The 27,494-nt window shown below is 33.9% G+C and overlaps 2 protein-coding genes across 3 annotated transcripts in view; both read left to right on the forward strand.

The window, feature by feature from the left end:
- The window catches only part of LOC145814834 (protein transport protein SEC24 C-like), a 41,292-nt gene extending 32,531 nt beyond the window's left edge, over positions 1-8,761 (forward strand). For both annotated transcript variants that reach the window (XM_082911819.1, XM_082911820.1), the window contains 10 exons: positions 531-650; positions 1,520-1,588; positions 3,057-3,134; positions 3,283-3,421; positions 3,557-3,721; positions 6,114-6,259; positions 6,335-6,514; positions 7,268-7,356; positions 7,543-7,574; positions 8,271-8,761. In XM_082911819.1, the coding sequence (XP_082767945.1) occupies positions 531-650; positions 1,520-1,588; positions 3,057-3,134; positions 3,283-3,421; positions 3,557-3,721; positions 6,114-6,259; positions 6,335-6,514; positions 7,268-7,356; positions 7,543-7,574; positions 8,271-8,377 (1,125 nt within the window). In that variant the 3' untranslated portion in view covers positions 8,378-8,761. The remainder of the gene's footprint in view (positions 1-530; positions 651-1,519; positions 1,589-3,056; positions 3,135-3,282; positions 3,422-3,556; positions 3,722-6,113; positions 6,260-6,334; positions 6,515-7,267; positions 7,357-7,542; positions 7,575-8,270) is intronic.
- A 4,519-nt stretch (positions 8,762-13,280) lies between these two features.
- Positions 13,281-27,494, forward strand: LOC145814835 (potassium channel KOR1-like). The gene is made up of 12 exons (XM_082911822.1): positions 13,281-13,859; positions 15,466-15,690; positions 15,819-15,882; positions 16,784-17,123; positions 18,802-19,097; positions 19,337-19,417; positions 19,922-20,020; positions 20,952-21,185; positions 21,374-21,562; positions 25,716-25,791; positions 25,920-26,214; positions 27,167-27,494. The coding sequence occupies exons 1-12, from the start codon at positions 13,573-13,575 to the stop codon at positions 27,306-27,308; spliced, it is 2,328 nt and encodes a 775-aa protein (XP_082767948.1). The 5' UTR covers positions 13,281-13,572; the 3' UTR covers positions 27,309-27,494.

Consider the following 27,494-nt stretch of genomic DNA (forward strand, 5'->3'; position numbering starts at 1 on the left):
GTTGATTTAAGTTAAAAAGTAAAACTGTTCCATTTTGATTTCTTCTGAATGATCCTTTCGTAGTATTGTCTACTTCTCAATATACGCTTGGAAAACTGTCTCTTCATAATTTTTTCTCCATAGGAAACTTGGAATCAAGTTCTTTGTGCCTTCTGCTACCTTATTCTTTACCTGGGAGCACATTTATATTAAATTGTTTTTGATAAATTTCACATACTGCAATTGCTTTTGTCCATCGTATGCAACTGGAGCTTGACTTAATTTGATAATGAATTAAGCATCTTTTTTCTTAAATACCTCCAGCACAAAGTTTTCAATATGTGCTCATAGATGGTAAATCCTTATTAATTTTTCCATTCATATATGAACATCGTAAGATGTGGTTCTCAAGTACCCCCTTTTTTCTAAGTGTATTATTGTTACCCTTTCTTTGCTCTTTCTAATCCTGCCAAGCTTTACATTGATATTTTTCCTTTTCATATATGAATATCTTAAGGCGCAAACCTCAATTATTTCACCCTTTCTTCCAGGTGTACTATTATTACCCTTTCTCTGCTCTTTCTGATCCTGCAAAGCTCTACAATGATCTTCGATGGAACATCACAAGGCCCCAAGGTTTTGAGGCAGTCATGCGTGTAAGATGTAGCCAGGTGAGTTCCCCCCCTTCTTCTCCAACATTGTAGGAGGGGTTTTTTGATGGCTCAACTTAATGCTAAAATTTGAAGTAACAAGCTTTTTATTTAGTTGTTAATGCTGAACATGCTTAGCATAAAGGCATTGGACAATATCTCACAATGACAAATTTTCCTTCACAAATGCAATGTGCAACCACTTATGCTTTTGTCTCTGTTAAGGTGTTTTGCCATCAGCCTACCAACACAACCACCACTATCACTTCTCTGTCGCCTCCATCACTAACACTAACTACACACCACCACCACATCATTGCCACATTCACTACCCTACCACTCCACCTCCACCTCCACCTCCACCTTCACCTCCCCACCATTACTGTCACCACCACCACGCCACCACCACCGCCACCACTGTTGTTGTCACCGCTATCCTGACTTTACAGAACCACTATTGCCCCAACCAGTACCACACCACAACCGTTGTTGCCACCACCACCATCACTCGACTACCATAATTGTCACCACACTACCACCACCACCACCACCACCACCTTCATGACCTCTACTATACTACAACACAACCACCGCCACCTCTGCCATGTCGCTACAACCTTACTGCTATAATATAAGGATTGAAAGAGAAAAGTTATAAAATTAATAAATTTCATATTTGAACTTCTTGTATATATGAAACAACTTGATTAAAGTTGGAGCTTAAATTTTAGTACTTACCAAACATTTTCTTCCAATTAAGAAAATTTAGCAATATCCTTTTCAGTGCTTAATGTTTAGTTTTATGTTTTATCGAACAAAACCTAAAAGTAGCTTTCTTGTTCTATATTCTAAAAACAATGATGCTTAGATTTCTTTTTCCTCTTTTTTAGGGTATTCAAGTTCAAGAATACTCAGGAAACTTCTGTAAGCGCATTCCGACTGATGTTGACCTCCCTGCGGTTAGTACATGCTTTATGAGATACTTTTTTTTTTTGGGGGATAAATTGCTTCATGAGATACTTTGCATTTGCGTATAACTAATTAACCTTTCGTTCCTTTTTCATTCTTTTCTCTTCTACTAATGTTAAGTGTTGTAAACTATTGGGGAAATATGATATACATTGATGATAAAAATTTGATTGAAATTCAAGCATAATCTAGATTTCTTGTGAGATAGTGGCATTGTATATTCTAAACTATTTTAGCTTTTGACATTGAAATTTTTACTATAGGCACTTGTCTCCGTTCCATGTCTAGTGTTCACACCTTTCCTTGAATTACAAGATCACTTGACTTAATTTTAATCTAATTAGAAGGGCCTACTGGTTCCATAGTCCGTATATCTGTCTCAAGTAATATTACTAGAAACAAATGCTAAATATATAAACCAAACCAAGTCTTGTGTCCTAATCAGGTTGGGTTAGCTACATGAATCCTTTATCACCATTTTGCTCATTGCTGTGCTCAAGTAAATTTAAAATAGATTTGTATCATTTTTTATTACAACATCCCATTTTAGTTTAGTCCTTCTCTTTCCCATAACATTTCTGTTTATGATGATTATATTACTCTTCCTTTTCGTTGCATTTACCATTTTGGTGTATTCTTTCTAAACTTATCTTAAATTGATTCTACTCCTACTATTTCCCGAATATATTAATTTTAAATTTCTAGTCTTACCACATATCCATTTAAGTTTCTTCATCTCAATTACACTCATTTTGTGACCGTGTTGTTTCTTAGTTGCCAAACATTATGTTCCATAACGCATTGCTAGCTTTATGGTTGTCCTATAAAATTTCCTTTCAATTTTGTTGATAGCTAGAAGCACTCCTCCACTTGAGCCGACCTATTAATTCTATAGATTCATCATCTCCATTCCCTATATCTATATTAATAGTTGAACATAAGTAACAAAATTGTTTACTCTTTGTTATCTCTTGGTTTTCAGTATTCACTTCTATTTCTATTTTTATTTTTTGTTGTTCCTATCGTTCAAACTAGTAATGTGTTTCATGTTTGTCTAAAGTAATGGACACATGTGTCCCTAAAGTGTTTGAAGCTTTTTCGAGTCTAAAAACGTAATATGACATGTTTGGATGCATGTCTGAAACGTGTTAGAAAGTGTCCAATGTGTGTTGGTGCTTGACACGAACGCGTCTCCTTTGAAATGTCTGTGATTCTTAGTATTCAGTGTGTTTTAGACACTTTATGAGAACATACAGTTCTCATGTTTGGCATCTTTCCTTAGTGTTCAACTTGCTGTAAGTTAGTTGGGTGTCACTCTTGCTGTTTTACGCTAGCTTTTTTCATTACTCTTGTTCTCTGTCCTAATTGCTGTGCATAATTGTTTATGGAGATTCAATTGATCTGGTCCATTCACTGCAATTGAATTTGTCCCCCTCATTAGTTTCCCCCCTAATGCAGATTGACTGTGACAAAACTATAATGGTTACTTTGAAACACGATGACAAGCTGCAGGATGGTTCAGAATGTGCTTTTCAGGTACAACTTTTTCCACTTATTTATTTGTGGCTTTCCAGGTTTTCATATCTTCATTCTCACCCTCTTTTTTGGAAGAGCTTCTAGTATTCTTTCACATAAACAGCTTTTGTTTTATTTAGTTATTTATTTTGTGCATTTTGTTGTCCAGTGTGCTCTTCTTTACACTACTGTGTATGGCCAAAGAAGAATAAGAGTTTCTACCTTATCTTTGTCATGCACAAGTCTGCTAAGTAATTTGTTCCGCTCAGCTGACTTAGACACCCAATTCGCTTGTTTCTTGAAGCAAGGTAGTTGATTATGATATTTTATGGTTGCTTTGGCTCCTTTAATTGTGATATTTAGTATTTAGAGAACACTTGATGTCTCGTCTTTTTTTTAAAGAGAAGAATACTAATCACAATATTATTTCACCTAACCTGTAGCCGCAAACGAAATTCCTTCCAGTCCACTCTCACAAGTCAAGGAGCAAGTGACAACCCTTTGCATCAACATCCTGCACTCATATCGCAAATTTTGTGCTACAGTATCATCATCTGGTCAACTTATCCTTCCAGAGGCACTTAAACTTCTGCCTCTATACACACTCGGTATGTTTCTTTATGCTTATTAATCCATATTTATCTGAATGTAGTAGGTGGGCCCCTATGCGTTATGGATGTGGGTTGCATGATAGTTTTTACATTTTTTATGGTATTATAATTAAGAAATAAAGGTAGTATTTGAAGATGGAAGATAAATATTTACATTTGTATTCACAAAAATGTTTTTTAGATTATAACTTCATGTTGCAAGCAGTTTCACCACTTCTTGTCCATGGAAGATATAGTTCAGAAAATTAAGTCAGAACTGATTTTTTAGAGGTTTTTTAAGATGATCTAAATAAGTGTACTTTTTGACTTTTTACGAAAAGAAAATGTTATGGACCCCAAATAAATTACCAAATTTTCTACCAAACCTCTCACATGGGTGGAACCTACACAAATCACGTGTGTGAGTCCTACACCCATGTGAGAGGTTTGGTAAAAAATTTGGTAATTTATTTGGGGTCTCTAGCATAACTCTTTACGAAAAAATGTGTAGAAAAGTAAAGAGGTGATGTGACTTAAAAAAAATAAAAAAATAAAAAAGTGTGCTAATATAGGGGATGCCAAACAATCTCTTAAGCTGTATTTGGTTGAGAGATTTGGGAAGGGAAAGGAAAAAGGAAAAGGGAAAATGTGTGAAACTATGTGAAATGTAGCTATATTTTATTCACGTTTCACTTATCTTTTTTCTTTCCATTTCCAAATCTATTTCCAAATCCCCCAACCAAACACAGGGTTAATGCTTAAGAGGTAATTGTCTAATTATCATAGTAACAAACCAAATTGTTATTGCATGTTGATATGTGTTGTGCTGATAAATATATAAAGTTGAAACAAAGGCAAATCAATCATTTCACATTCTGCCTTACATCTGGAGCCTCCCATGCTTGTGACCCTTTCCAAATGCTTCCTTTGGCAGCATATGGCAATGAATGCTACACTATTTTAAATTGCTTGTTTTAAGTAAAATGGCTCATAGATTTTAAACCTTTTGATTTGAATAAAAGGGCCAAAGAGTGTAAAACCACTTGATTTGAGTGAAATTGGTCATAGGTTATTTTAAATCGTTTGATTTGATTACAATAAAAATATCAAAATGTTATTTTAATTCGTTTGATTTCGATAAAATGGTCAAAAGGTTATTTTAAGTCATTTGATTTGAATAGAAGTGTCAAATGAAGGAAGTAAAAAATGAAATGACAAAATTAATAACCACATATCTGAATTTGAATTTAATGATTAATGAGTTATTTTAAACCATCTGAATCGTTTGAAATGGTCAACATGTTATTTAAAAACTCAATTTGAGTAAATGTTCAAAAGTTATTTTTAAACTATTTGATTTGATTAAAATGGTGAATGGGTTATGTTAAACTATTGGTTTGAATAAAATGGCATTTTAAACCATTTGGTTTAATTTAAATAATCAATGACCTGAAATATTGGGCACGAAAGTTTGGTAATCTGATAAAATTAGGCGTTAGAATTATCGATATTTATAGGCATGGGACTGTAAACACATATGAGGTAACATGGGAAGAGTATAAATCAAAGTCAAAGCTAGATTGGTTATAAAAAAAAATAAAAAATGAAAAAGTCGCTTTGATTCTACATTGGGAGAAATGTCCAATTTAGGCACTTTATATGTGTTGGCTACATGGGTTCATATTTGAGGAGCCAAGTTTCATTGTCAATCACCCCTCAGGAATGAGGGGATTGTGGGTAAGGAGGAAATCAGGATGTGGAAGGAAGCCCTTATGCGCTTTGTATATGTCTGTAGATTAGTTTTGAATTATTTTCTCCTCTTCAGCTTTCTTTTTCTTGTTTCACTACGGAATTAGTTGAATGCCCGCCCCCTACGGCTGTAATCTTGTTGCCCACCATTGTTGACATTACAACATATAAAGTATATATATGTATCGAGTAAAATGCAAATAGGATGTAACTGATATTATCTGATAAAGTAAATGTTAATGATAAAATTCAAAATAACTGTATAATTAGAGGATAATGAGAGGTGAATTTTGTAATTACTAAAAAGAGTGCTAAATTATGATTTCATAATGATGTTATAAAAGAGAATGCGGCCATGCTACTCTGGCTTTTATTATAACTAGAAGATGTCCAAAGTGGTGGTAATTCAGTGTTGCTGAACCATGCAGTATTTCCATTTAGTTAGAATATGCTTGCAGAAAGTCGAGCCATTGAAAGTTTGATTGTCTGATGCTTAGTTTAATGACTTCTGTAATAATTTATTGGTTTTTTTTGTGAGAGAACTATTTGAATATCCTATTCTGGTGGTTGGCATTACTTAATTTTCTTGTCATACAATATTTTGTAGATAGTTTGATTATATTTGAATTTTTATTTAATTAATTTTCATGTTCCCTTTCAGCTTTAGTTAAAAGTACCGGGTTACGAACTGATGGGCGAATAGATGATAGATCCTTTTGGATCAATTATGTTTCTTCTCTTTCTACTGCTTTGGCAATCCCACTGGTGTACCCCAGGATGATGGCCATTCATGACCCTAACTCGAAGGTATTAGAAATAATTTTGTGTACTGTTAGTTTTATGTGATCCTAATATTTTGGTGTGATACTGCCAAATTGACAGGAGATAGATGCTGCTCTTATGCCTCCTGTTATCCCGCTTTCCAGTGAACATATGAGTGAGGATGGAATCTATCTTCTGGAGAATGGGGAGGATTGTTTAATTTATATTGGGAGTTCTGTGGATCCTGATATCATGCGACAACTGTTTGGCATTTCCTCGCTTGATGAAATTCCAGCTCAGGTAGTCTTATTGTTTTTTGAACTACACAATGTCTAACTATATAGCATCATTAAGAGTAATGATATATAAACTAAAAATTCATACATAATGGTGTGGCCCATTGTGGACCTTTCACTTTAAAACAGAACACCATTGAAGATGAGTTTATTTACTATAATAGCATTACAACATCATTCTTATGGAGTTTTTGTATGATTTTTATGTATGAATAGAGTTTTCCCATCATTAATTATGGTTGGGAACAACATGCATAGGAGTTTGAGATCTGAATTAGTTGTTTAAGATTTGCCAGGATTGATAAGTGTCTGAATTCCGGATGTATTTCATTTAGAACCCTTGTGTTGCTATTTTTTTCTAGATAACTTTCCTAGTCTCCCTAAGTGTAAATTAAGGTGTGGAGATTTAGTTTCAGTACTGTTGTCATTTTAATTTTGGGTTAAGGGTACTTCTGTATTTTTGTCATCTTTTATTCATTAGAGAGTTGTCTTCTATTTATTTTGTATTAAGCACACATTGTAAGGTAAGAGATTAATGCAATAATATTTTCTCCCTCTAACCTCACTTAAGGATCCTACAAAGACTTGAGTTCTTTTTCTGCATAATTATGTTATTATTCCTTTGGTAATGTTGATTTATATGATTGTGTTGTCGATGAAAAATGAGAACTTTAATATAACTTGTGTTTCAGCTTTATTTATCTGCTGAGATGCTTGTTATGTTACTTCAGTATATGACTTCTTTCTTTTGCCTCAGTTTGTACTGCAGCAATATGACAACCCACAGTCCAAGAAGCTAAATGATATTGTGAATGAGATAAGGCGCCAAAGATGTTCCTACCTCCGGTAATGCCTGATGTTCATGGAAGATTGTCTTTTTATATACGTACATGTGTCTGTAATTATTTTTAGAGACAATAAAAAATGTTAGAAGTATATGCTTTAAAATATATTTCCTATTCCATATCAAATTGTTTGAACAATCATATTTTATGTGATCGTTTAATAATTTTTGTTTTCATTTTTTTGCAGCTTAAAATTGTGCAAAAAAGGAGATTCATCAGGTCAGTGCATCAAAACAATCCTCACCACTTTGGACGAAATCATATTAATTGCTGGTCAACCACTTTGCATATTTAATGAGCCATAATTTAATTGAAACCTTTTGAATTTTCTCCTTCTCAATACTTCCTTTTCTTTTGTCATTCTTTATGATTTGATGTGTCATGGCATTATTTGCAATGAAAGCTTGGGGTTCCATAGATACTTGTCATCTTTTATTTTCTTCTATTAAAAGGAGCTGTTCCCCAATGCACCTCCGAAGGGTTGGTTTTGTGGATTTTCCCAAACAAAATTAGAGTTATGGGAAGCCCCTGAATAATTGATATTCTTGTTGGAATCTTAGTTAATTTTTACTATATGTTAATCCTAATCCTGATGGTGGGAGTGGCTGTTGGCCATGGAGAGGGGTTCATGGCAGAGGGTTAGTTTTGTGATTTGGCTGTGGCTATGGTAATGGCAATGGAAATGGAGTTTTGGGAAAAGATGAGAGAGAGAGAGAGAGAGGTGGCATTGGAGATGGGATCTGTGAGTGGTTAATCCTAATCCTATGGGCCCTCACTCGCTCCAAAACCTCGGCAATGACAGTTTTATTGGCAATCCTAGCTGAAAATGGTTGTCAGAAAATTGAAAATTCCTTTTAGAATTTCTGAGTTGCTTGTTTTTGACTTAACCCTTTTTTTTTAATAATTTATTTCCAGGATTGTTATTCTTCTCTTACATGGTAGAAGACAAGAGTGCCAACGGTCTCTCTTATGTCGAGTTTTTGGTACATATCCACCGTCAGATTCAAAATAAAATGACTTGATAGTTTGCACCTCAAGTTTAATCTACATTTTTGGATAGCGGTTTTGTGGAGGCACCCTCAGAAATCAAGGCAAAAGGAAGCAAAATTTGATGCGGGCAGTCGCTGGATCGGCTGTATGGAATTAATTGTTTTATTGGTGACAAAGAAAGCTGAGCACAATTTTGCAATAAGAGGTTTGTTAATTTTAGTGTAGTCATAAGATTTGAGAAAGTTCAGGGTTGGTATAACATGGCATACATTATCTATATGTTTTCTTGGTACTCGTTTTTTTTTTTTTTTAGATTGGGTTTTTTTTGTTCTTGTTTACTGTAGAACAGGGAAACAAAATGTATAAACAAGTTGTCAATCAAATGGGCTGGTAGTACATGTATTTTTATGATGGAATTATGCTCTCTCAAAACCAATCATTACAATTTAGTTAAAAATTAGATTAATTTAGAGTCAATTTTGGTTAAAATGATAGATTTACGCTGTGTTTGGTTGGGGGATTTCGGGAGGGATTTGGAAAGGGAAAGGGAAAAGGTGTGTGAAACTATGTGAAATGTAGGCATGTTTTTTTCATATTTCACCTACTTTTTCCATTTCTCTTTCTAAATCCCTCCTCAAATCCCTCAACCAAGAGTTTCAGGATAAATTTAAGATTGTGATTTTTTTTTTTTTTTTAAGGAATATCGGCTTTTTGTAATTGTAGTGTTCTTGTAGTTTTAGTGTTCAGCATTTCAATTATGCTGATTTAATATTTGTTAAAATGGTCCCCATCAATGACACCATCGGTATTCATTATCAAATTCAAGAATATTTTTCGAACAAAAAAGTACTACAAAAATTATCTTTACCAATTAATGTAGAACTTTATTTTTTTGATGGTATAATTTTTTTATTTCAAAAGTTTTATCGATTCTGGCATAATATATATATATTTTTTTTGAGGTGTATTCTGACAGAATATTGGCAGCATCAGAACAGATCTCTTTGACGAGCAAGGATCCTCTAGAGTGATTTTTCCCTAAAGTTTCCTAAAGTGCTACATTGTGTGGTTGAGATTTATTGGCAAGTCACATCAATTTTTCTGATGTGACTTGCCAGTAAATCTCAACCACACAATGTAGTACTCTAGGAAACTTTAGGGAAATTTCACTCTAGAGGATCCTTAGTGCTCTTTGGCGCTCACAAGTGTTGTAATTAAAATGTTAGATACTAAAGATCTCTTTAACGCTCCTTTAGGGGTAATTTGAAAAGTTAGTAAAAAGTTAATTTTTAGTTTTTGAGTTCTTTTTGAGTTATATTATTTTTCATATTTTTTGTACATAAAATGATAAAAAAGTTTAAAAAAAAAAAGTCAAAAAATTATTTTTTAATTAACTTTTCAAGTCACTCCCCTTAATAGTTCGGGGACAAGTGTTGCAATTAAAATGTTAGATACTAAAACAAGGTAAATTATATATATATATATATATTTTATTTTAAAGATTAAAAATGTGTAATTAACCAAACTTTTGAATTTGTTTTTTAATTATTTTCTCAATGTCTGCTATTGATTGATGTATTTTTTTTAAGATAGTGTCTGTGATTGATTGATGTATTAAACCATGCAACATTTGCCATAAATTTTATGCAAAAAATTAGGACCCTTTTTCCATGTAATATGAGTCAACAAAGCACAATTTTTCTCAATCAGAATATATTCAGTTATTTAATTCTTTAATTTGGTGAGAAAACACAACCTTTTTCTTATCCTTGGTTTATTTGCTTAACTTCTTAAATGATTTTAGATAAGAATATAACTAACATATTACTTGTGTTATGTGCAGGTATAAATAAATAATTAAAAATTAATTTTAAATTAAAATAATAATATAAAATTTACTTAAAATATGTAGTAAAAATAATTTATAATAAATTAAATTTTATTTATTTTTACCAGAGTTATGCATAAGATAAAATTTTTATTCTTATGTCATTAATTGTGTATTCTAAGTTCTTAACAAAAAATTTCATATCATAATTTAATTAGTAAAAATTAAAGAATAAATTACAAAAATTATATTGATGATAAATTATAAGTACATTTCATTTTATAAGTTTCGTAATTTTAATTTCCTATATGATAGTAGTAAATTACATTTGTTAATATACTAATTTTTATTTATTTAATTTGTAAAGCTTAAAAATCAATTATGATTGACTTATGATGTTGGACTAAACACTAGAAGTGACCTAAAAACTACTCGTCTCAATATTTATGCTAATGTGACCTAATTAAAAATAAATTTCAATCATTATTATATGGAGATACATGTGATAAGAATTTATAGTACACAATTTTTACAAAATAATATTAATTCAAAATTTTCAGTATGGAAAATATGTACCCAACTTTATGTTATGTTTGATTCATAGATTGGGGTAGGAATTTGAAATGAGAAAGAAAAAATATAAGTGAAATGTGATTGAAATATAATTACATTTTACTTAATTTTATACACCTTTTCATTTTTCCTTTCAAAATTTCTACCCAAAACTATGAACCAAACACATCATATATGTTGAAAGGAGTGTTGGATACTTTATTGTATTGATATACACTATCTAAAAAAAACCTATATAATATTTGATGGGAGAAGTAAATTCTTAAAATAGATCATCAATTATATTATAAGGAAATAAAAGCTAACCGATAAAAGATTTTTTAATTATTTAAAAAATTAAATATCAAGAGAAATAATCTATAGAAGATGTAAATTGATCTCTATATATATTGTAGTGGTACAAAAACTAAATTTTAAAATTGATCCTTTTAAAATTTTAAAATTTAAATTTTTAAATGGATTAATAAATTTTCTTTTTGAAATGTATAAATCAAGGCATAATAAGATTTTTTTTAAGTGATTCAATAAAAGCTAAAAGATTTTTTATTTTTTATTTTTATAATTTAAAACTGATTAGTTAACTTTCCTTTTCAAAATTTTAAATTTAAATTTACAAATGAATTAATTAACTTTCTTTTGAAATGTGTAAATCAAGATATAATAAGATTTATTTAAATGATTCAATAAAAGTTAGAAGATTTTTTAAAAATTTTAAAACTGGTTAGTTAATTTTCCTTTTCAAATTTCTAAATTTAAAGTTTAAATGGATTAATCAACTTTTCTTTTCAGATGTGTGAATTAAGGCATAATAAGATTTTTTTAATGATTCAATAAAAGTTAGCCAATAATTTTTTTTTAATTATTTAAAAAATAAGAATTCTAAAAAAATAGTATGAAAATTTTGAATTTCGCAAGACTCTTCTCATTAAAAATCTCTTTTTTTCTTAATATATATAGTATGAATGATTATTTTTGGTTCTTCTAACAAAATAATTATTCTATTAAATTGGTGAAAGATAATTTATTCCAGCCTTTATTCATTAACTTGACAGCACTAAATTCATTCCTCGTCAGTAATTAATTGCGCAAACAAGGATTTCTCTAGCTTTTTGAGGTTTGACACCACTACTTTTTATTCCTTGTCTTTAATTAAATCTATTGAGTGTGAATGAGAAGGAATGGTGATTAGTAGTTCTAAAAGTAAAATTTTAAACAGAGTTTTATTGAGTTGGCACCTTTAAAAAAAAAAAAATTAAGTCAAAATATCACATTGAGGTGGGACCCACACCATTACCACCTCATTAGAGCAGTTCTAGAATTCTGAAACATTTTTTGAATATGAAAATAAGGACATTGCTTACACGAGAGTTTGAAAATAAGAACAAATAAGGACATTGCTTACACGAGAGTTTGAAAATAAGAACAAATAAGGACATTGTTTAAAACAAGGGTATTGAAAATAGTAATTGGTAGAAAATAAGGACATTTGTACACGGGACCACCTAATAATTTTTCTCTCCTCTCACCACCATAGTTAATTAGAAAAAATTATTGAATAGTACTTAGAGTATTATATATCATTACTTACATAATACTCATGGCTAATAGAAAATCACAACACACAAAAACAGGCTGTTCATTATTTCTTAACTAGTTAATATGGTAGATCAATATTACTTTGTTGGTAAAAATTTTTACTTCAATATTGGTTAAGAGCGCTCTAAAAATAATGCCACATCATATTTCAAGATCACTCGATAATTGTTTAATAGTCCTTTGTTTATATGGTGTTCCAAATCAATCGTAAATTTTTTTACAAGTGAGACATTCTAGCTTAGTTGATAATTAAATATGTGTGATATAAAGAGTAACAAATTTAGAGGGATAATTAATCAGTGACCAATGATGTATTGGAAAATTTTATAAGTAAAACATATAAGTTGTTCCGTAGTAGTTGAAAACAAAGAACGACTAATCTAGTGTATATAGCAATTTCTTGTTAGTAGGAAATACTACACAAACAATATCATATAATATTATTCTTAATGTTTCATCATATACGTAATGTTATGATGCATACCTTTTATCATATGTAAGTTATGACATTTATGGATTTGATTTTCATAAATGTCATAACTCAATCTTATAGGAGTTATAACTAAAAATAATAATTTATAATCAAACACTACATAGAATATAGGAAAATGTTTAGAAGCTTTAGAAAAAGACTTCTAATCGCTTTAATGTATGTGTGGGTCTCATTTGATGTGATGTTTTGGCTTTGTGTTTTTTCTTTCCGCATCATTAGAGCTTAATTAAAGTTCTAATTTTAGAAGGATAAATCACAACTATAAAATATAATCAAAAAGCTATTGGATTATAACTTATGGGGAAGAAAAAAATGAGCTATAACCAAACAGTATATAAGGTATAAACCAAAGAGCTCTTAAATTATAATCAAAATAATATCGTACTTAATATCATAATAAGTCATAACTAATATCACAATAAATTCTAATCAACGTTTAAGAAGGTAATCAATAAATTTTATTTTATAATAATCCAATAACATCTAATAATTTATCAGACTAAGGACATATTCGAGCAGCAATAAAGTGCGCGAATAAAGTTTACATAATATTATTCTGCCTTCAATTTCATATCTATATCTATATCTATATCTATCTAAAAGGACATATTATTATATTATTGTCTCCTAATAAAGTTCACATACTATTTTATTCCATTATATAAATAGCATAAACTATAGTGCTAGTAGTTTAACTAATTTAACAGAATTGAAGGGGCAGTTAATCGGCAGTTAAAATGAAGATTAAGCTACCTAAATGTAGAGGAAGAGGTGATGATGAGTCTGAAGAAGAAGAAGAAGACGGTGGTGAAGAGTTGACGGTTGATGAAGAGCTTCAGGGCTCTATCAGAAAATCGTCATGGAAGAGTCGACTCAGCTTCGTCGGGCTGTTCCGAACTGAGTCCGGTGGTGAGTTGACTCGGGGTACTGCCAGTGGGAGAGACTTGGCTACAAATGGATCCACCACCACCACCACCACCACCACCACCACCACCCCACCAGGATATATTCATCCCCATAATTGGTACCCTCTCTCCCTCTTTTTCTCTCTCCCTATCTCATACTTATTTGCTGATCTAAATATTTGTGGGTATCGGATCTGAAACAGTATCAGTGAAGTGATACGGTCTTATATTGGCTGATATCGAAAAGTAATGAATAATATTAGCTGATATATTAATAAATAATAGTAAGGTAAAGACCTGTTGCGTAGCGGATGATATTTAAAATCTGTGTCCGTACAAGCATTGCATGGGCTAAAAAAATAATTTATTCTTACATAAAATTTATATAAAAAATTTAGAAAAATAATATAATAATGTTACTATTATAAATAAATAAATATAGAGAGTTATTATTTTCACTCCACTTTATTTCAAATACACTTAATTTTTTTATCTTTATTATACATAGTTACTATTTTCATTCCACTTGGGTATTTGAAATGATCTAAATAAGTATATTTTTTAACTTTTTACGAAAAGATGAACAGAAAAGTAGAGAGATAATGTGACTCAAATAAGTGCAATTATATAGGTTATGTCAAACATCAAATACACTCTTTTTTATGTATAATAAGAACACAAAGGATAGTGTATTTGGAGTAAAATAGATTGAAAATAGCGGCTCTCCAAATCTATTTTTAATAGTGTTTTGTTTTGAAATAAAATATCTGAACTATGTCATTATGTATAATTTTTTTTTATTTATGTAACATTACTATGAAATAATGTTATTCAAATGGGAAATACTATAATTTATAATATTATATTTCTCCAACTATAACTAATTAATTTGTATTTAATCATTAGTTTAGGGTAAATTACACTTATTTTTCTTGATATTTGAAAAAATTATAGTTATTCTCATATTTTTAACATAATTACATTAATTTTATTTTTAATAAGATTAAAATGACTGAACATAATGACTGAAATAAAATAAAGATAAATACATATTTTATTAAAAAAGAAACTAAAACCTCAAAGAAAATCAATGCAATTATGTAAAAAAAATGGAATTAATTGTAATTTTCCCAAACCTTTGGACCTTTATTTTAAGAGGGTTTGATTGTTAATTTTTTTTTTAATTTTTTTTTTTGTAATAAATTGTTTTCAAAAAATTTAGTGTCTGTTTGGTTTGATTTTTCAAAAATTATTTTTAGTTGAGTTTTATTAATTTTTTGTGAATTTTTTTTTATCTTTAATTATTTTTTAATATTTTTTAGATGTACCTAATCAAGATACATTTGAAAAAATTAAATAAATTGGCTAAAATATATTTAAAAATAAATACATATTAAAAAAAAAACATCAGCATGCATTTTTGTTTGTTTTTAATGATTTGTTTTTTATATTTTAGTTATATTTTTATTTTTATTTTTTAGGTACATCTAATCCTGATATATCTAAAATATAATAATAATTAAAATATGAAAAAAAAAAACAAACAAACAAACAAACTTACAAACTTACAAACTTAAAGTAAAACCAAAAGAAAAACGGTTTAAAAATAGTTTCTTAAAATGTAAACCAAACAAAGCCTTATATGTTTCAGTTTCAGTTATACTTGTTGTCCTACCTACCATTGATCTCCTCCATGACAGTTTAGGTGTGGGAGTGAGTGTGCAGGTGGTACCAGGTATGGACGCAATTCATTCTGCTATGGGCAATCTACTCTTCCTTCTTCACTCCATTGGAGTTCGGCTTCTTCAGAGGTCTCCCCGAGAATCTCTTCCTCCTCGACATCGCCGGCCAATTCGCCTTCCTCATCGACATCTTTGTCCGCTTCTTTGTCTCCTACTCCGACCCCCACTCTCGCCGCATGGTTTACAATCGCAAGCTCATTGCCATTCGGTTTTCTTCTTCTTCTTCTTCTTCTTCTTCTTCTTCTTCTTCTTCTTCTTCTTCTTCTTCTTCTTCTTCTTCAATTTCCATTTCTATTTCAATATTTGACTCTTTGGTTATGTATGTCTCATCATCAGGTACTTCAAATCTCGCTTTCTTGTTGATTTTCTGGGTTGCTGCCCTTGGGATGCTATCTACAGGGTACTCTACTCTTTGGCTACCTTTGGATTTATGGATTTGAAATGAATGGATTTGACATCAATAATATTTTAGATGTAGATATCAATAATGAATTTGTGAGCTTTATGATGATGTCCATAAAAGATTCTATTTGTAGAAAGATCTTAACAAAATACATGAAACATACCTCTATTCAATCCTCCGCTTTGGAGTTATCATCTTCCTTCAATAACTAATCTTCTTGTAATAATTTTATAAATTCCAACCTTATATCCCTTCATTTGACATCCATTCATCCAAAGGGATACTTATGCTGTGTTTGATTCATGGATTTGGTTACGGATTTGGAAAGGAAAAGGGAAAGGAAAAATTTCCCTTTCCAAATCCATGTACCAAACACAGTCTAACAGATTAACTCAAATTTGAATAAAATTGCTATGTGTCAAGTTTGTGTGTAAACTGTAGTTTCAGTCAGTGAAATCCCTTTGGTACCATATGCACTTTGTTACACATTTTTCTATGTACAAAAATGCATAGCTTCATTTTTGAACCAAAAGATTTCGTAATACTTGCCACAAAATGTGTAACATGTACCAGAAAAATGTGTAATGCATATGGTATACACACCCCATAAGGGGTTGTACCGAAGGGGTTCCCTTCAGTCAAACCAACAATATGAACCATTCTATTAAATCTACTTTATGACTTTTTTATTTGTTTTTTCAATTTAGAATATCCTTGGGTATTGAGATGTTAGAGGTTATTTCTTACTTATGTCCCTGTAATCAAGAAAACTGACTTTATCATATGGCAATTTTCTTTGATATATGAATATTAATGGGAAGGAGCAAATTTTCTTTGTGCATAAAATATAGGAAATCTAGCTTTCTCTTGTTCATCCTAAGCCATCTGCTCCTGTCAGGCTTGTGGCAGAAAGGAGCCTGTAAGGTACCTGCTGTGGATCAGGCTAAGTCGGGCACTCAGAGTGACAGAATTTTTTGGGAAGATGGAGAAAGATATCCGTATCAATTATCTGTTTGTAAGGATCATGAAACTTTTTGTTGTTGAACTCTATTGCACGCACACAGCTGCCTGCATCTTTTACTATCTGGCTACTACTATGCCTCCATCTAAGGAACGTTACACATGGATAGGAAGTTTACAGATGGGTGACTATAGTTATTCACACTTCAGAGAGATTGATCTTTGGACACGTTATGTAACATCACTATATTTTGCCATTGTTACAATGGCTACTGTTGGTAAGCTTCTTTGTATCTCTGATATTTGCTAAATCTGTCGAGTTTCATCGTTTGATATTTTAAACTTCATTATATGTTTTCTTTAGTATTAAAGTGCCGTATCTATTTTAGCTAGAATGCTGTCCTACCCAAAAAGTTTCCTATGCAATAACTGGGAAATTGTAAAAAAAAAAAAAAATCATTGGCTAAGGCTATTGCCAAAGCTTCTTTTCACTTTTTTAAGTAGTGTGCAACTAAACCTGTCTTCTAACTAGTTGTTAACTGCTATTGCTTTGGCATTTTTTTTTTCTCCTTCTTTCTTTCCCGTGACTTTGTGAATAAAGAAGGTCCTGAAATTCTTCTATCATGTCTTTTAGATTAGATGCCAATACGGTTTGATCAAGATTATTGTATTTGTTGTCTTCCTAAGAGGTAATGAGTTTATTTAATGCTATTTGTCACAATATCGTGCAAACTATAACTACCCAATGAATGCCTAATCTTAAATCTCAATGCTATTGTGTCGTTGCCTCTTTTCCATATACTACTGGTGATTGACAATGGGAGCATTGAGAATGGATGCTCCAATGCATGTCGAAGGCTTCTTAAAATAGGAGGTGATGGCTGTTGATTAGACAAGCTTTAGTGGTGGTATTGCATTGTCCAGTTAGCAGTGGTCTGAAATTCCAAACTAGGATTGCTTTAATGAAGATGTGGCCCTGGGTAGGATTAATTATCCAGTACCATCATTTAGATGACCTCAGATGGTTAGGAAACTGCTATAGTAGCAATGATATAGGGACTATATTTTTTTTAATCCTTCCCCACTATCACCCCACTCTCCTGCACAGTGTATAATAAAGTGCAAGTTGATAGTTCTGTTAAATATCTGTAAGCTACGCATCATGTAGACGGAGGGTTGGAATATATGCTGCACCCATCTTTGTTATTTAGAATCTATTTGATTATATACAATGATCATATCCAGTAGAAATGCTACACTTATTATTTCTCTCTTTTTTTTTTTTCTTTACCACATTTTGTTTATCACCTGTGATGGCACATCCACAATTGTTGGTGCAATGAATCCCACAAGAGTCTCACTAACATCCAACCGTTGTGAATGTGCCGCATCAGGTGGTAAACAAAATGCGGAAAAAGAAGATGGCAAATGCAGCATTACTGCGAGTTTAGGGGTGCCCACATTTAAGTGCCTAATGTAATCGTTATCTATGAGTAGGCATCTTGGTGTCACATTCTATTAAATGTAGTTCTGGTAAAGTGGTCATTGTTTTGAAACATATAACACATTCTTGTGTGTGCCCTAAGAATAAATGTCTGTGTGACACACAATGAACGTAGGTGTTTCCTACTTAGTTTCAATATAATATAAAAACAGGAATTTTGCTTGGGATTCTTTGAACTGACTATGTACACCCAAGAATATGTCCTCCTTTCTTAAGCATGCCTAATAAATATATATTGGATGGACATTTTGTAAACATCCATGCCCATATGTTTCTTGTCCAACATGGGTACCTTTGTTTATTTCCAAGATGTGTATCTTGCATTGTATTAATGTGTTAAAGCAGTGGTTTTTTATTTTTATATATAATGATGTAGTGCTACTGCACTTCTAAGAATAGGTATTGTTAATTATGTGCAATGTTTTTTTCCTCTTTTTTCTTTAATGCTACAGGTTACGGAGAGATACATGCAGTCAATGTCAGGGAAATGATATTCATAATGATCTATGTCTCTTTCGATATGATTATCGGCGCCTATCTACTTGGTAACATGGCAGCATTGATTGTGAAAGGATCAAAAACAGAAAGGTTTAGGGACAAAATGGCAGATCTTATTAAATATATGAATACACACAAACTTGGAAAGCGTTTAAGTAATGAGATCAAAGACCATGTGAGGCTACAGTATGAGAACAGATACACAGAAGCTGCTCTTGTTCAGGATATTCCAATCTCCATTCGAGCTAAGGTACTGCAAAATGATAAAAATCTTAACATGCCTCATTTATATTAAGTTCAATAGCCCATGTTGACACCTAAAAATAAAAATAAAAACTTAAAAAACAGTATATGCTGAGTTAGTGCTTTAAAATAGTTGACCAGTCTCTTGCATTTTGTTGGAAATGTGTTACTATAGTTTGCTTCCTCACCCAAAAGAGAATTGTACATTGTAGATTGTTTTGCCCCATGAACTGTTCTTCTATGCAGATTTCACAAAAGTTATATGAGCCATATGTTAAAGCGGTTCCACTTTTCAATGGGTGCTCTTTGGGATTCATCAAACATATTGTAAGTCTTCTTGTTACTAGAGTAAACAGATGTTAAGATTATACCTGCATTGATTTTACAAAGTCATGTGACATTTATTGGCTTAATTATCTGTGCAAGGTAAATATTTACTGCTAGGGAGGTTAATGAATCTAGCAACTCCTGATCCTTTACAACTTCCAACTTTTTTAAGAGCATCAGCTTACTAATGTCTAGCTATCTTCAGTGCATCTTCTATAGGATTTTTGGAGTAACCTGAATATTGTCTATTGCATTTCCATGCTTGTTCTGTTTTGTATTATCTATATTTATTTAAAAATTACTGGTTTCTTGGTATTCCTTTTAAAAATGCCTCCTCTAAAGTGCCTTTTTTTTTTTTTGTTAATTTGTTCTTTTGTTGTCTACTATCATAATTTAATGTCATGTTCATTTCAACTGGAACATTACAGATCTGATAAGATTTGGAGCCTAATATCATATCAATTTTTGGTAGTCAGCCTTACTTTTTTTTTTTCTGATTTTCAGTCAACCAAAGTCCATGAGGAATTTTTCCTCCCAGGAGAAGTGATTATAGAGCAGGGAGATATAGTGGATCAACTGTATCTTGTTTGTTTTGGTGAACTGGTATAATTTTTTCTCACTCTCATCATTGCTATGTTATTTGTTTCATCTTATTACATAACAGCAATATCATCAGAGAGGATGCTAGTAGTTCATGGCTTCTTACTACTTTGTAGGATTATGATAGAGAGCCCAAAAGTGGAGGAAACTGGTATGGCCCTACTAATGATATTTTCTTGAAACTTAGGTTAACCTGTTCAGAGATATTAACCCATGAGCACCTTACACAAAATATGGTAAGAAATATTCCTACTTGAAGGTAGGCCAACACTTGTTGGTGGGCAGGGACCTGCCCTCTTGGTTATGCGGTTTATTCATGTGACTAAAAGGTAGAATTAACATAACTAAATGACAATCTACATCATTTATCAGTACTAAAAAGGTTTATCATGGTTATTATTGCTTGACAAAATAAATAAATAAATAAATCAGTGTAATTATAGTATGATGAGAATCAACCTTCTGCTTTTGCTACTGAGAAAGCAAACGGTCAGCGTGAAGGTTCAAGACTTAGCCAAGCATTAGCAAAGCAGAACAAAGCACCTGTAGCAAAGATGACAAGGCAAGACATTAGTGAAGCTAGATTTTCACGGTGGGGTGCTGAGTTAGCAAAGTGGGCTAAAACAGTACCCTTCCCCAAGGCTTGGCTTTCACACACAATCATAACTGTTTCAATAACTTTTTACAAAAAAAGTGGAGAGAAGGATAACTACCTCCTACCTCTCCCAGACCCTACTGTAAGCGGGAGTCCTTTTGCACTGAGTACAATCTTTCATTCTATTTTTCAAAAAGAATTGTAGATATATATGTAGAATGATACCTGTAATCTTAAGAGCTTTAGTGTCCATATATAGTACACTTTATAGTAGAAATTATCTATGTTTAATGCAGTTTACATTTAAATGCAAGATTGACAATTTTATAGTAATTTCAGGAGGCAATAGAAAGAAGTGAAGACGAAGAAACAAGAGAATCTCCTCTGCATCTGCAAACTTACAAAACTCACAGTTCGTTTGGTGAAATTTCTATGCTTTGCAACATTCCAGCTCCTTATGCCGTTCGAGTTTGTGAACTATCTAGGCTATTACGACTTGACAAAAAATCTCTCACTGACGTCCTTGAGATATACTTCTTTGATGGGCGTATTATTCTAAATAATGTGCTTGAGGTAGGCTATCTTTTGTATTACTGCTATTACTTTTCGCCAACCTGTGACGATTTTATTTCTTCCCTCCTGTTTGTAGTTTTCTTGTTGTGGATGAACTCATGTACTATTTATGATAAACAAAATATATGTGAATCAATGTTATCGCATGAATTAGTTAATTTTATTTGTAACATTTTTACAATTGCTAGGGAAAAGAGTCGAATCTTCAGAACAAGCTATTGGAGTCTGACATAACACTTCATATTGGAAAGCATGAAAGTGAGCTAGCTATGAGGTTAAATTGTGCTGCTTATGATGGAGATCTGCATCGGCTAAAACGCTTGATTGGAGCTGGGGCAGATCCCAATAGGACTGATTATGATGGAAGATCACCTCTGGTAATGCTAAACACAAAAATATTCTATTTTCGTATAATACAGATCTTATGCAATAATATAAATTCTTTTTAGTAATTATCATTTCTTCAATATGATATAATTTCTGCCATTCATCCTCATAAAAATCCAGCAGAAGATCTTAAAAAAGGAGAGTGATTTTTCTAAGTTAGAACAGCATCCGGCTATACATTTAATTAAAGAGCCATGATGGAAGACAGAAAACAATTTTGTTGCTCTGAATTCACTCTCATTGCAGCAATTTACTTATAGGAAAAATGAGCTCCAACCAAAAGAATGAAAAGAATTGTTTGGCTTACCTTGAATGAGGCAAGGCCATGTATATATAATGATTCAATATTACAAACTAGGAAATAAAATAATCAAGGCACTAAATCCGTGATTTGTATAATCACGGATTATATACAAACTACCATAAATACAATATTACGATTCCCTAATTCCAATAGTTTCTTCATGACAAGGTAATAATTATAGTGATTAAAGAAGCATGGACACTTGTAAGAAGGTGGCGTGTCCTTGTTTTGTTGGACATGTGTCAAACACTGATAATCATCGGACAACAGGGGTCAAGCACATGTCCTATTATTATATTGTTTTTAATATTTTTAGACCCAATTTCATTCTGGACACTTACGAGACACGTGTCCATTGATTAGATATACATAAAACATATTATAAGTTTGAATAAAATAGCTTAGAGGATACATTGATAAAAGAAAAACATGTAAATTTATATTGGTTTCTCTTTTAAACTTTAGGAATTAGTGTTATGTTGCATTTTTTTTTTTTGGATATTTATGAATAATATATATATATATATATATATGTTGGGATCTGGGATCCCGCCCAAGACCTTATAGAAATCATTGCAAGCAGAAAAACACACCCACACACAAGGAGACACAATATTTTACGTGGTTCGGCCCAATGCCTACGTCCACGGGAGAGTAACCGTTTATCACTATACCAATGAGGAGATTACAGAAAGATTACAATAGAGGAGGAGCTCACACTCTCCTCACTCAGCCACTCACCCGTCTCCCTCGCTCACACCGAGGGAGACGGTCTCTCCGCCTCACATCTCTCACTCTCTTTGTTGTCTCACGGTTTGCTCACATTTTGCTCTCTCCTCTCAACCTCCATTTATAGGTGAGGGAGTAGGTGGGAGAGCCTTTGGGCAGCCTCCATCCTTGACTCTTCAAGATGGTTGGTGGCCTTCCATTGTTGACCAAGGTGTGTTCCCATGGAAGAGCATCACCTCCTTCACATGGGGTGAATTCAACAAATCACCCCCTCAACCCATGTGAGGTGATCCACTGCACATACTGCTGCTAATCTTGTCACGCCCAAATTCAACATAGTTTGCATCTCCTCACTGAGACGCTGCATCCCCTGAAGCTAGAGATAAAACACCAGAGATACAAGAGGAGGAGGGAATCCGACATCCTCAACTCAACTCACACCACTCTCTGATTTGGAGAGAGCCACTGCTCCTATCTCCCACAGATCTCTTCCATGCTTCCTGTCTCGGACGTCTATACCTGCTATGCTTGAACTTGCGCAACCAAGATATCCGACACCCCCTGATTGGATGTCCTGCACCCCCTGCTTGGATGCCCTTGACTATCATGCAACTCCTTGCATGATGAACACTGGAGCAACTAGAAAACTTCAGAGTTTGACACATCAACATCCTCAAGTTTCCTTGCTCGGAGCTTATTTCTGAACAACCAGCCTTTGCCCTTCTGCACTTCTGAACAACCTCCTGGCGTTTCCACATACGCTTGTTGTCTGTGCTGCAATCCCTGATGTTCGGTTCTGTCTCACTTGTCCGTACTGATGTTTGACAGTTAGCCCTTCTGTCAAGACAACTTCCACCGGTCTGTACAAGTTACCACTATGCAACTCCGTGCATAGTGCTCGCACCCATGGCTTCTGGTCTCCCTGCGTCAAGCTTGCTTGAGAGATCTGCATCAACTCTATCATCTGCTGCCATGGAACTAAAGAAACCACCATAGAGAAATAAGACTTGCCACTCCTTGGCACGCACTCTTGCGTTTTACCTGTCTCAATTTCTCTGTCTGGAAGTTCCTGTGAACTGTCAACAACCCGCTGCTGCACACTCTTCTCGCGCCTCTGTACGACACTCTAGCGTACCCTTGCACTGTTGCACGTCTGCAATTGTACTTCTGCGCTTAGTATGCTCCTCTGCAACTATTGTTCTACATGTCCACATACCATTAGTACCTTCTCGTATACAGTAGCTCCAACAGCCACAGTATTTCCCTGAGCCTGTACTGGTTGCCAAATCATCTATCCGTCGATGAATGGTCTTCTCTTTTGATTGAACCAGATCCTCCGATCACCTCAACAACCAGGAAAGTTCCCAGGAAAGACTGGTGGGGTCACAACCGGTCCCACTTAAGAACCAGTCTCCTTAGACAGTGTCTTTTTGACAGAACTTTCCTAGACCTTTGATCTTGAGATAATCATGTCTGCAATCCTCTGATCGCCCCTGACCAATCCTGATCTCCCTCGATCTGCCATTTGATCAAGCCTGATCTCCTCTGGTCTTCAATGATCTATCTCAATCTGTATCTGGTTGTCCAATCGGGTCAGAATCTGCCCATTCTAACCTCTTCAGTGAATCCGCAGCGTTCCACAATATCCGGCAACCTTCCTTCGAGTATTGAAGATGGCAAACACCCATGTTTTGACAATCTTTCCAAACCGTTCAGAATTTCACTATTCTGACCTCGCGGTTGCGTCCGGAGCGGTCCGTTTAGCTAGAACCAACCTTCGCTGCATTTCCAGGGACCTCACTGAAAACTATCCCCGAAAGCTGGGCCACACCACAATTTTCTGAAAATTCTGGGCCAAATTGCAATTTTCAGAAGTTCAGGGAATATTCCGTGTACCAACAGAATATTCCGTCCACTACCCCTGACGCCGTCTGCCACTTTAATCTGCCTTCTTTTTACAGAAACTCCATCTCCAAAATCTGACCGTACGGATGTGTCCGGAATACTCCAAATAGTCGGAAACCACTATTTGATCACCAAAAACGGACTCCAAATGGCTTCGATCTAGCCAAAACATTTTGTACGCCTCAGATCTGCGGCTGTACCTTCGCCGCGAAACACAGGATTCTTCCTCCTGCGGATGACGTGGCAGCTGACGTGGCTGCTGACGTGGCACGCGCGTGCCACACACGCGCCTCCCCCCACTCGTCTTCTTCCTTCATCAGCGCGTGGGGCGCGTGCCTGCGACTGGGCTGACGCGCCGTCTGCCTTCACGGCGCGTGGCGGCGCGTGCCGAGACTGGGCCTCACGCGCCTTCTTCAGGCGGCGCGTGAGGGCGCGTGGCAGCTCCTATGGATGTCTGCTTTATATGGTTGGACTCCTCTTCTCGAGCCCTTACTCCTGGTATGCTCAAAATCGGATTTCGAGCAACTTGATTTCTGGGCAGTTTCGGACAACACGCTGTTTTTGTTCCGAAACGCCACCCACGAGGCTCTGATACCACTTGTTGGGATCTGGGATCCCGCCCAAGACCTTATAGAAATCATTGCAAGCAGAAAAACACACCCACACACAAGGAGACACAATATTTTACGTGGTTCGGCCCAATGCCTACGTCCACGGGAGAGTAACCGTTTATCACTATACCAATGAGGAGATTACAGAAAGATTACAATAGAGGAGGAGCTCACACTCTCCTCACTCAGCCACTCACCCGTCTCCCTCGCTCACACCGAGGTAGACGGTCTCTCCGCCTCACATCTCTCACTCTCTTTGTTGTCTCACGGTTTGCTCACATTTTGCTCTCTCCTCTCAACCTCCATTTATAGGTGAGGGAGTAGGTGGGAGAGCCTTTGGGCAGCCTCCATCCTTGACTCTTCAAGATGGTTGGTGGCCTTCCATTGTTGACCAAGGTGTGTTCCCATGGAAGAGCATCACCTCCTTCACATGGGGTGAATTCAACAATATATATATAAAACATAGAATAAATATGTAAAGTCACATATTTTGCATGTTGCGCTACACAGCATGTCTTCATTTTTTGAAAATTGTCGTGTCAACGTATCGCATGTCCATGCTTCTTATAGTTGCTTACCTTACATTATTTGCAGCATGTTGCTGCATCCAAGGGATATGAAGAGATTACTGAGTTCCTTATCCAAAAAGGAGTAGCGATCAACATTACAGGTATGCTTCTTACATTTCCCATTGCCATGCACTACCTCATGAGTTCTGGAATATATGTATATACATTGTTGAGTAATTAATGTTAGAGATGAATTTATTAACTCATATTGATTAATCCATTCTAATAGATAATTTTGGAAACACTCCATTGCTTGAAGCCATCAAGAACGGACATGATCACATCGCTTCTTTACTTGTCAAAGCCGGGGCATCATTAACTATAGAGAATGCTGGAAGTTGTCTCTGTTTAGCTGTTGCAAGAAGAGATTTAGAATTTTTAAGAAGGGTTTTGGCTAATGGCATCAATCCCAACTCTAGAAGTTATGATCTTCGAACACCTCTTCATATAGCTGCTGCGGAAGGGTTATATACAATGGCATGTTTACTTTTAGAAGCTGGTGCTAGTGTCTTCTCAAAGGATAGGTGCAGTGTAAATTTCCATATAATTTTTCTAATGGTGATGAAATATAATGCATTGATTCTTTTAGAACTTTTTATGTTTGCATGAAGACTGTAAATACAAAATGCAAATTCACACATGCACACGCATCTATATTTGTGATATATTTTGCATGACGTTTTACATTCTGTAGTTCTTGTAATGCTTCAAGCATATGATCTTGGAGGGGTTTTAAGAAGATAATGTACTTAATTTTCTCTCACATTTCAGCTGCCCCAAAAACTTGCATCTTCATTTACAGTTAGTTCTATTAATTTCTAACAATTTATTGTTACCTGAAAATGACTTGGCAATGCCTCATGAAAGTGAGTGCGCTTGTGCATCCTCTGTTCATTAACATTTTGTTTTTGTACTTTCAGCTAACTTTGAGTATCTCTTTTTGTGAAGATGTCTGCCTTTCTCGTGGCTCATTGAAATTATTGAAACTAGGACTTTGAAATTTAGTTGCAATATCTACAGAAAAGCCATAACTCGTAGGGTCAAAGTTGATTTTGAAGTCGAATATCTTCTTTACTTTTTGTACTTTTTTTTTCGTTTGCCCCTTCTTTATTTTTATTTTTCTTCCTAAAATCAGGAATTAAATGGTTCATGCCTCAAAGTTGGTGTAAGTATTCAACTTCTACATTAACTAAAATTTACACTTTCTGTATCAAAAGTGTTTAGATTTTCTCAAAACATTCTTAAACTTTTGATACATAACTCTGCTTATAAGATGAGCGTGGTTTACATGGTTGAAAATTTGTATGAGCACATGCAACGAGAGAGGAGATGAGTTTGCAGGTTCAACACATGCAATGGCTAAGTAATTAAAGCACACCTGCAGATTGAATGTGCACAATTTTTTGCCTGTAAATGTAATTGACTGCTTGCTGCATTGTTCAGAAAATTGACATTTGTTTAACTATGTGTTTGCAGATGGGGAAATACTCCACTCGATGAAGCACGTATCGGTGGAGACAAGAATCTTGTGAAACTTTTGGAAGACGCAAAGAGCGGTCAGTTAGCAGAGTTTTCTGCTTGCTTCAAAGAAATTCAAGATGCAACTAAAACCAAATAATAGATTAATAGGCTAATGTACTCCAGTTTCAGAAATTGGATATGTTTTGCAGTGGCATTTTTAACATTTGCTTAAGAAGATAGAGCTCTGTTGAGTCAGAAGCATTTGAGAATAACCACTATGATGCTAAATGGCTTTCCCTTCAAGGGGAAAAGGAAATTAATAAAATTTACTTTGTTTGGTGAA

The sequence above is a fragment of the Camellia sinensis genome, unplaced genomic scaffold, assembly GCF_055761805.1.
Source record: "Camellia sinensis isolate YWXY unplaced genomic scaffold, ASM5576180v1 Unanchor13, whole genome shotgun sequence".
Classification (NCBI taxonomy): Eukaryota; Viridiplantae; Streptophyta; class Magnoliopsida; order Ericales; family Theaceae; genus Camellia; species Camellia sinensis.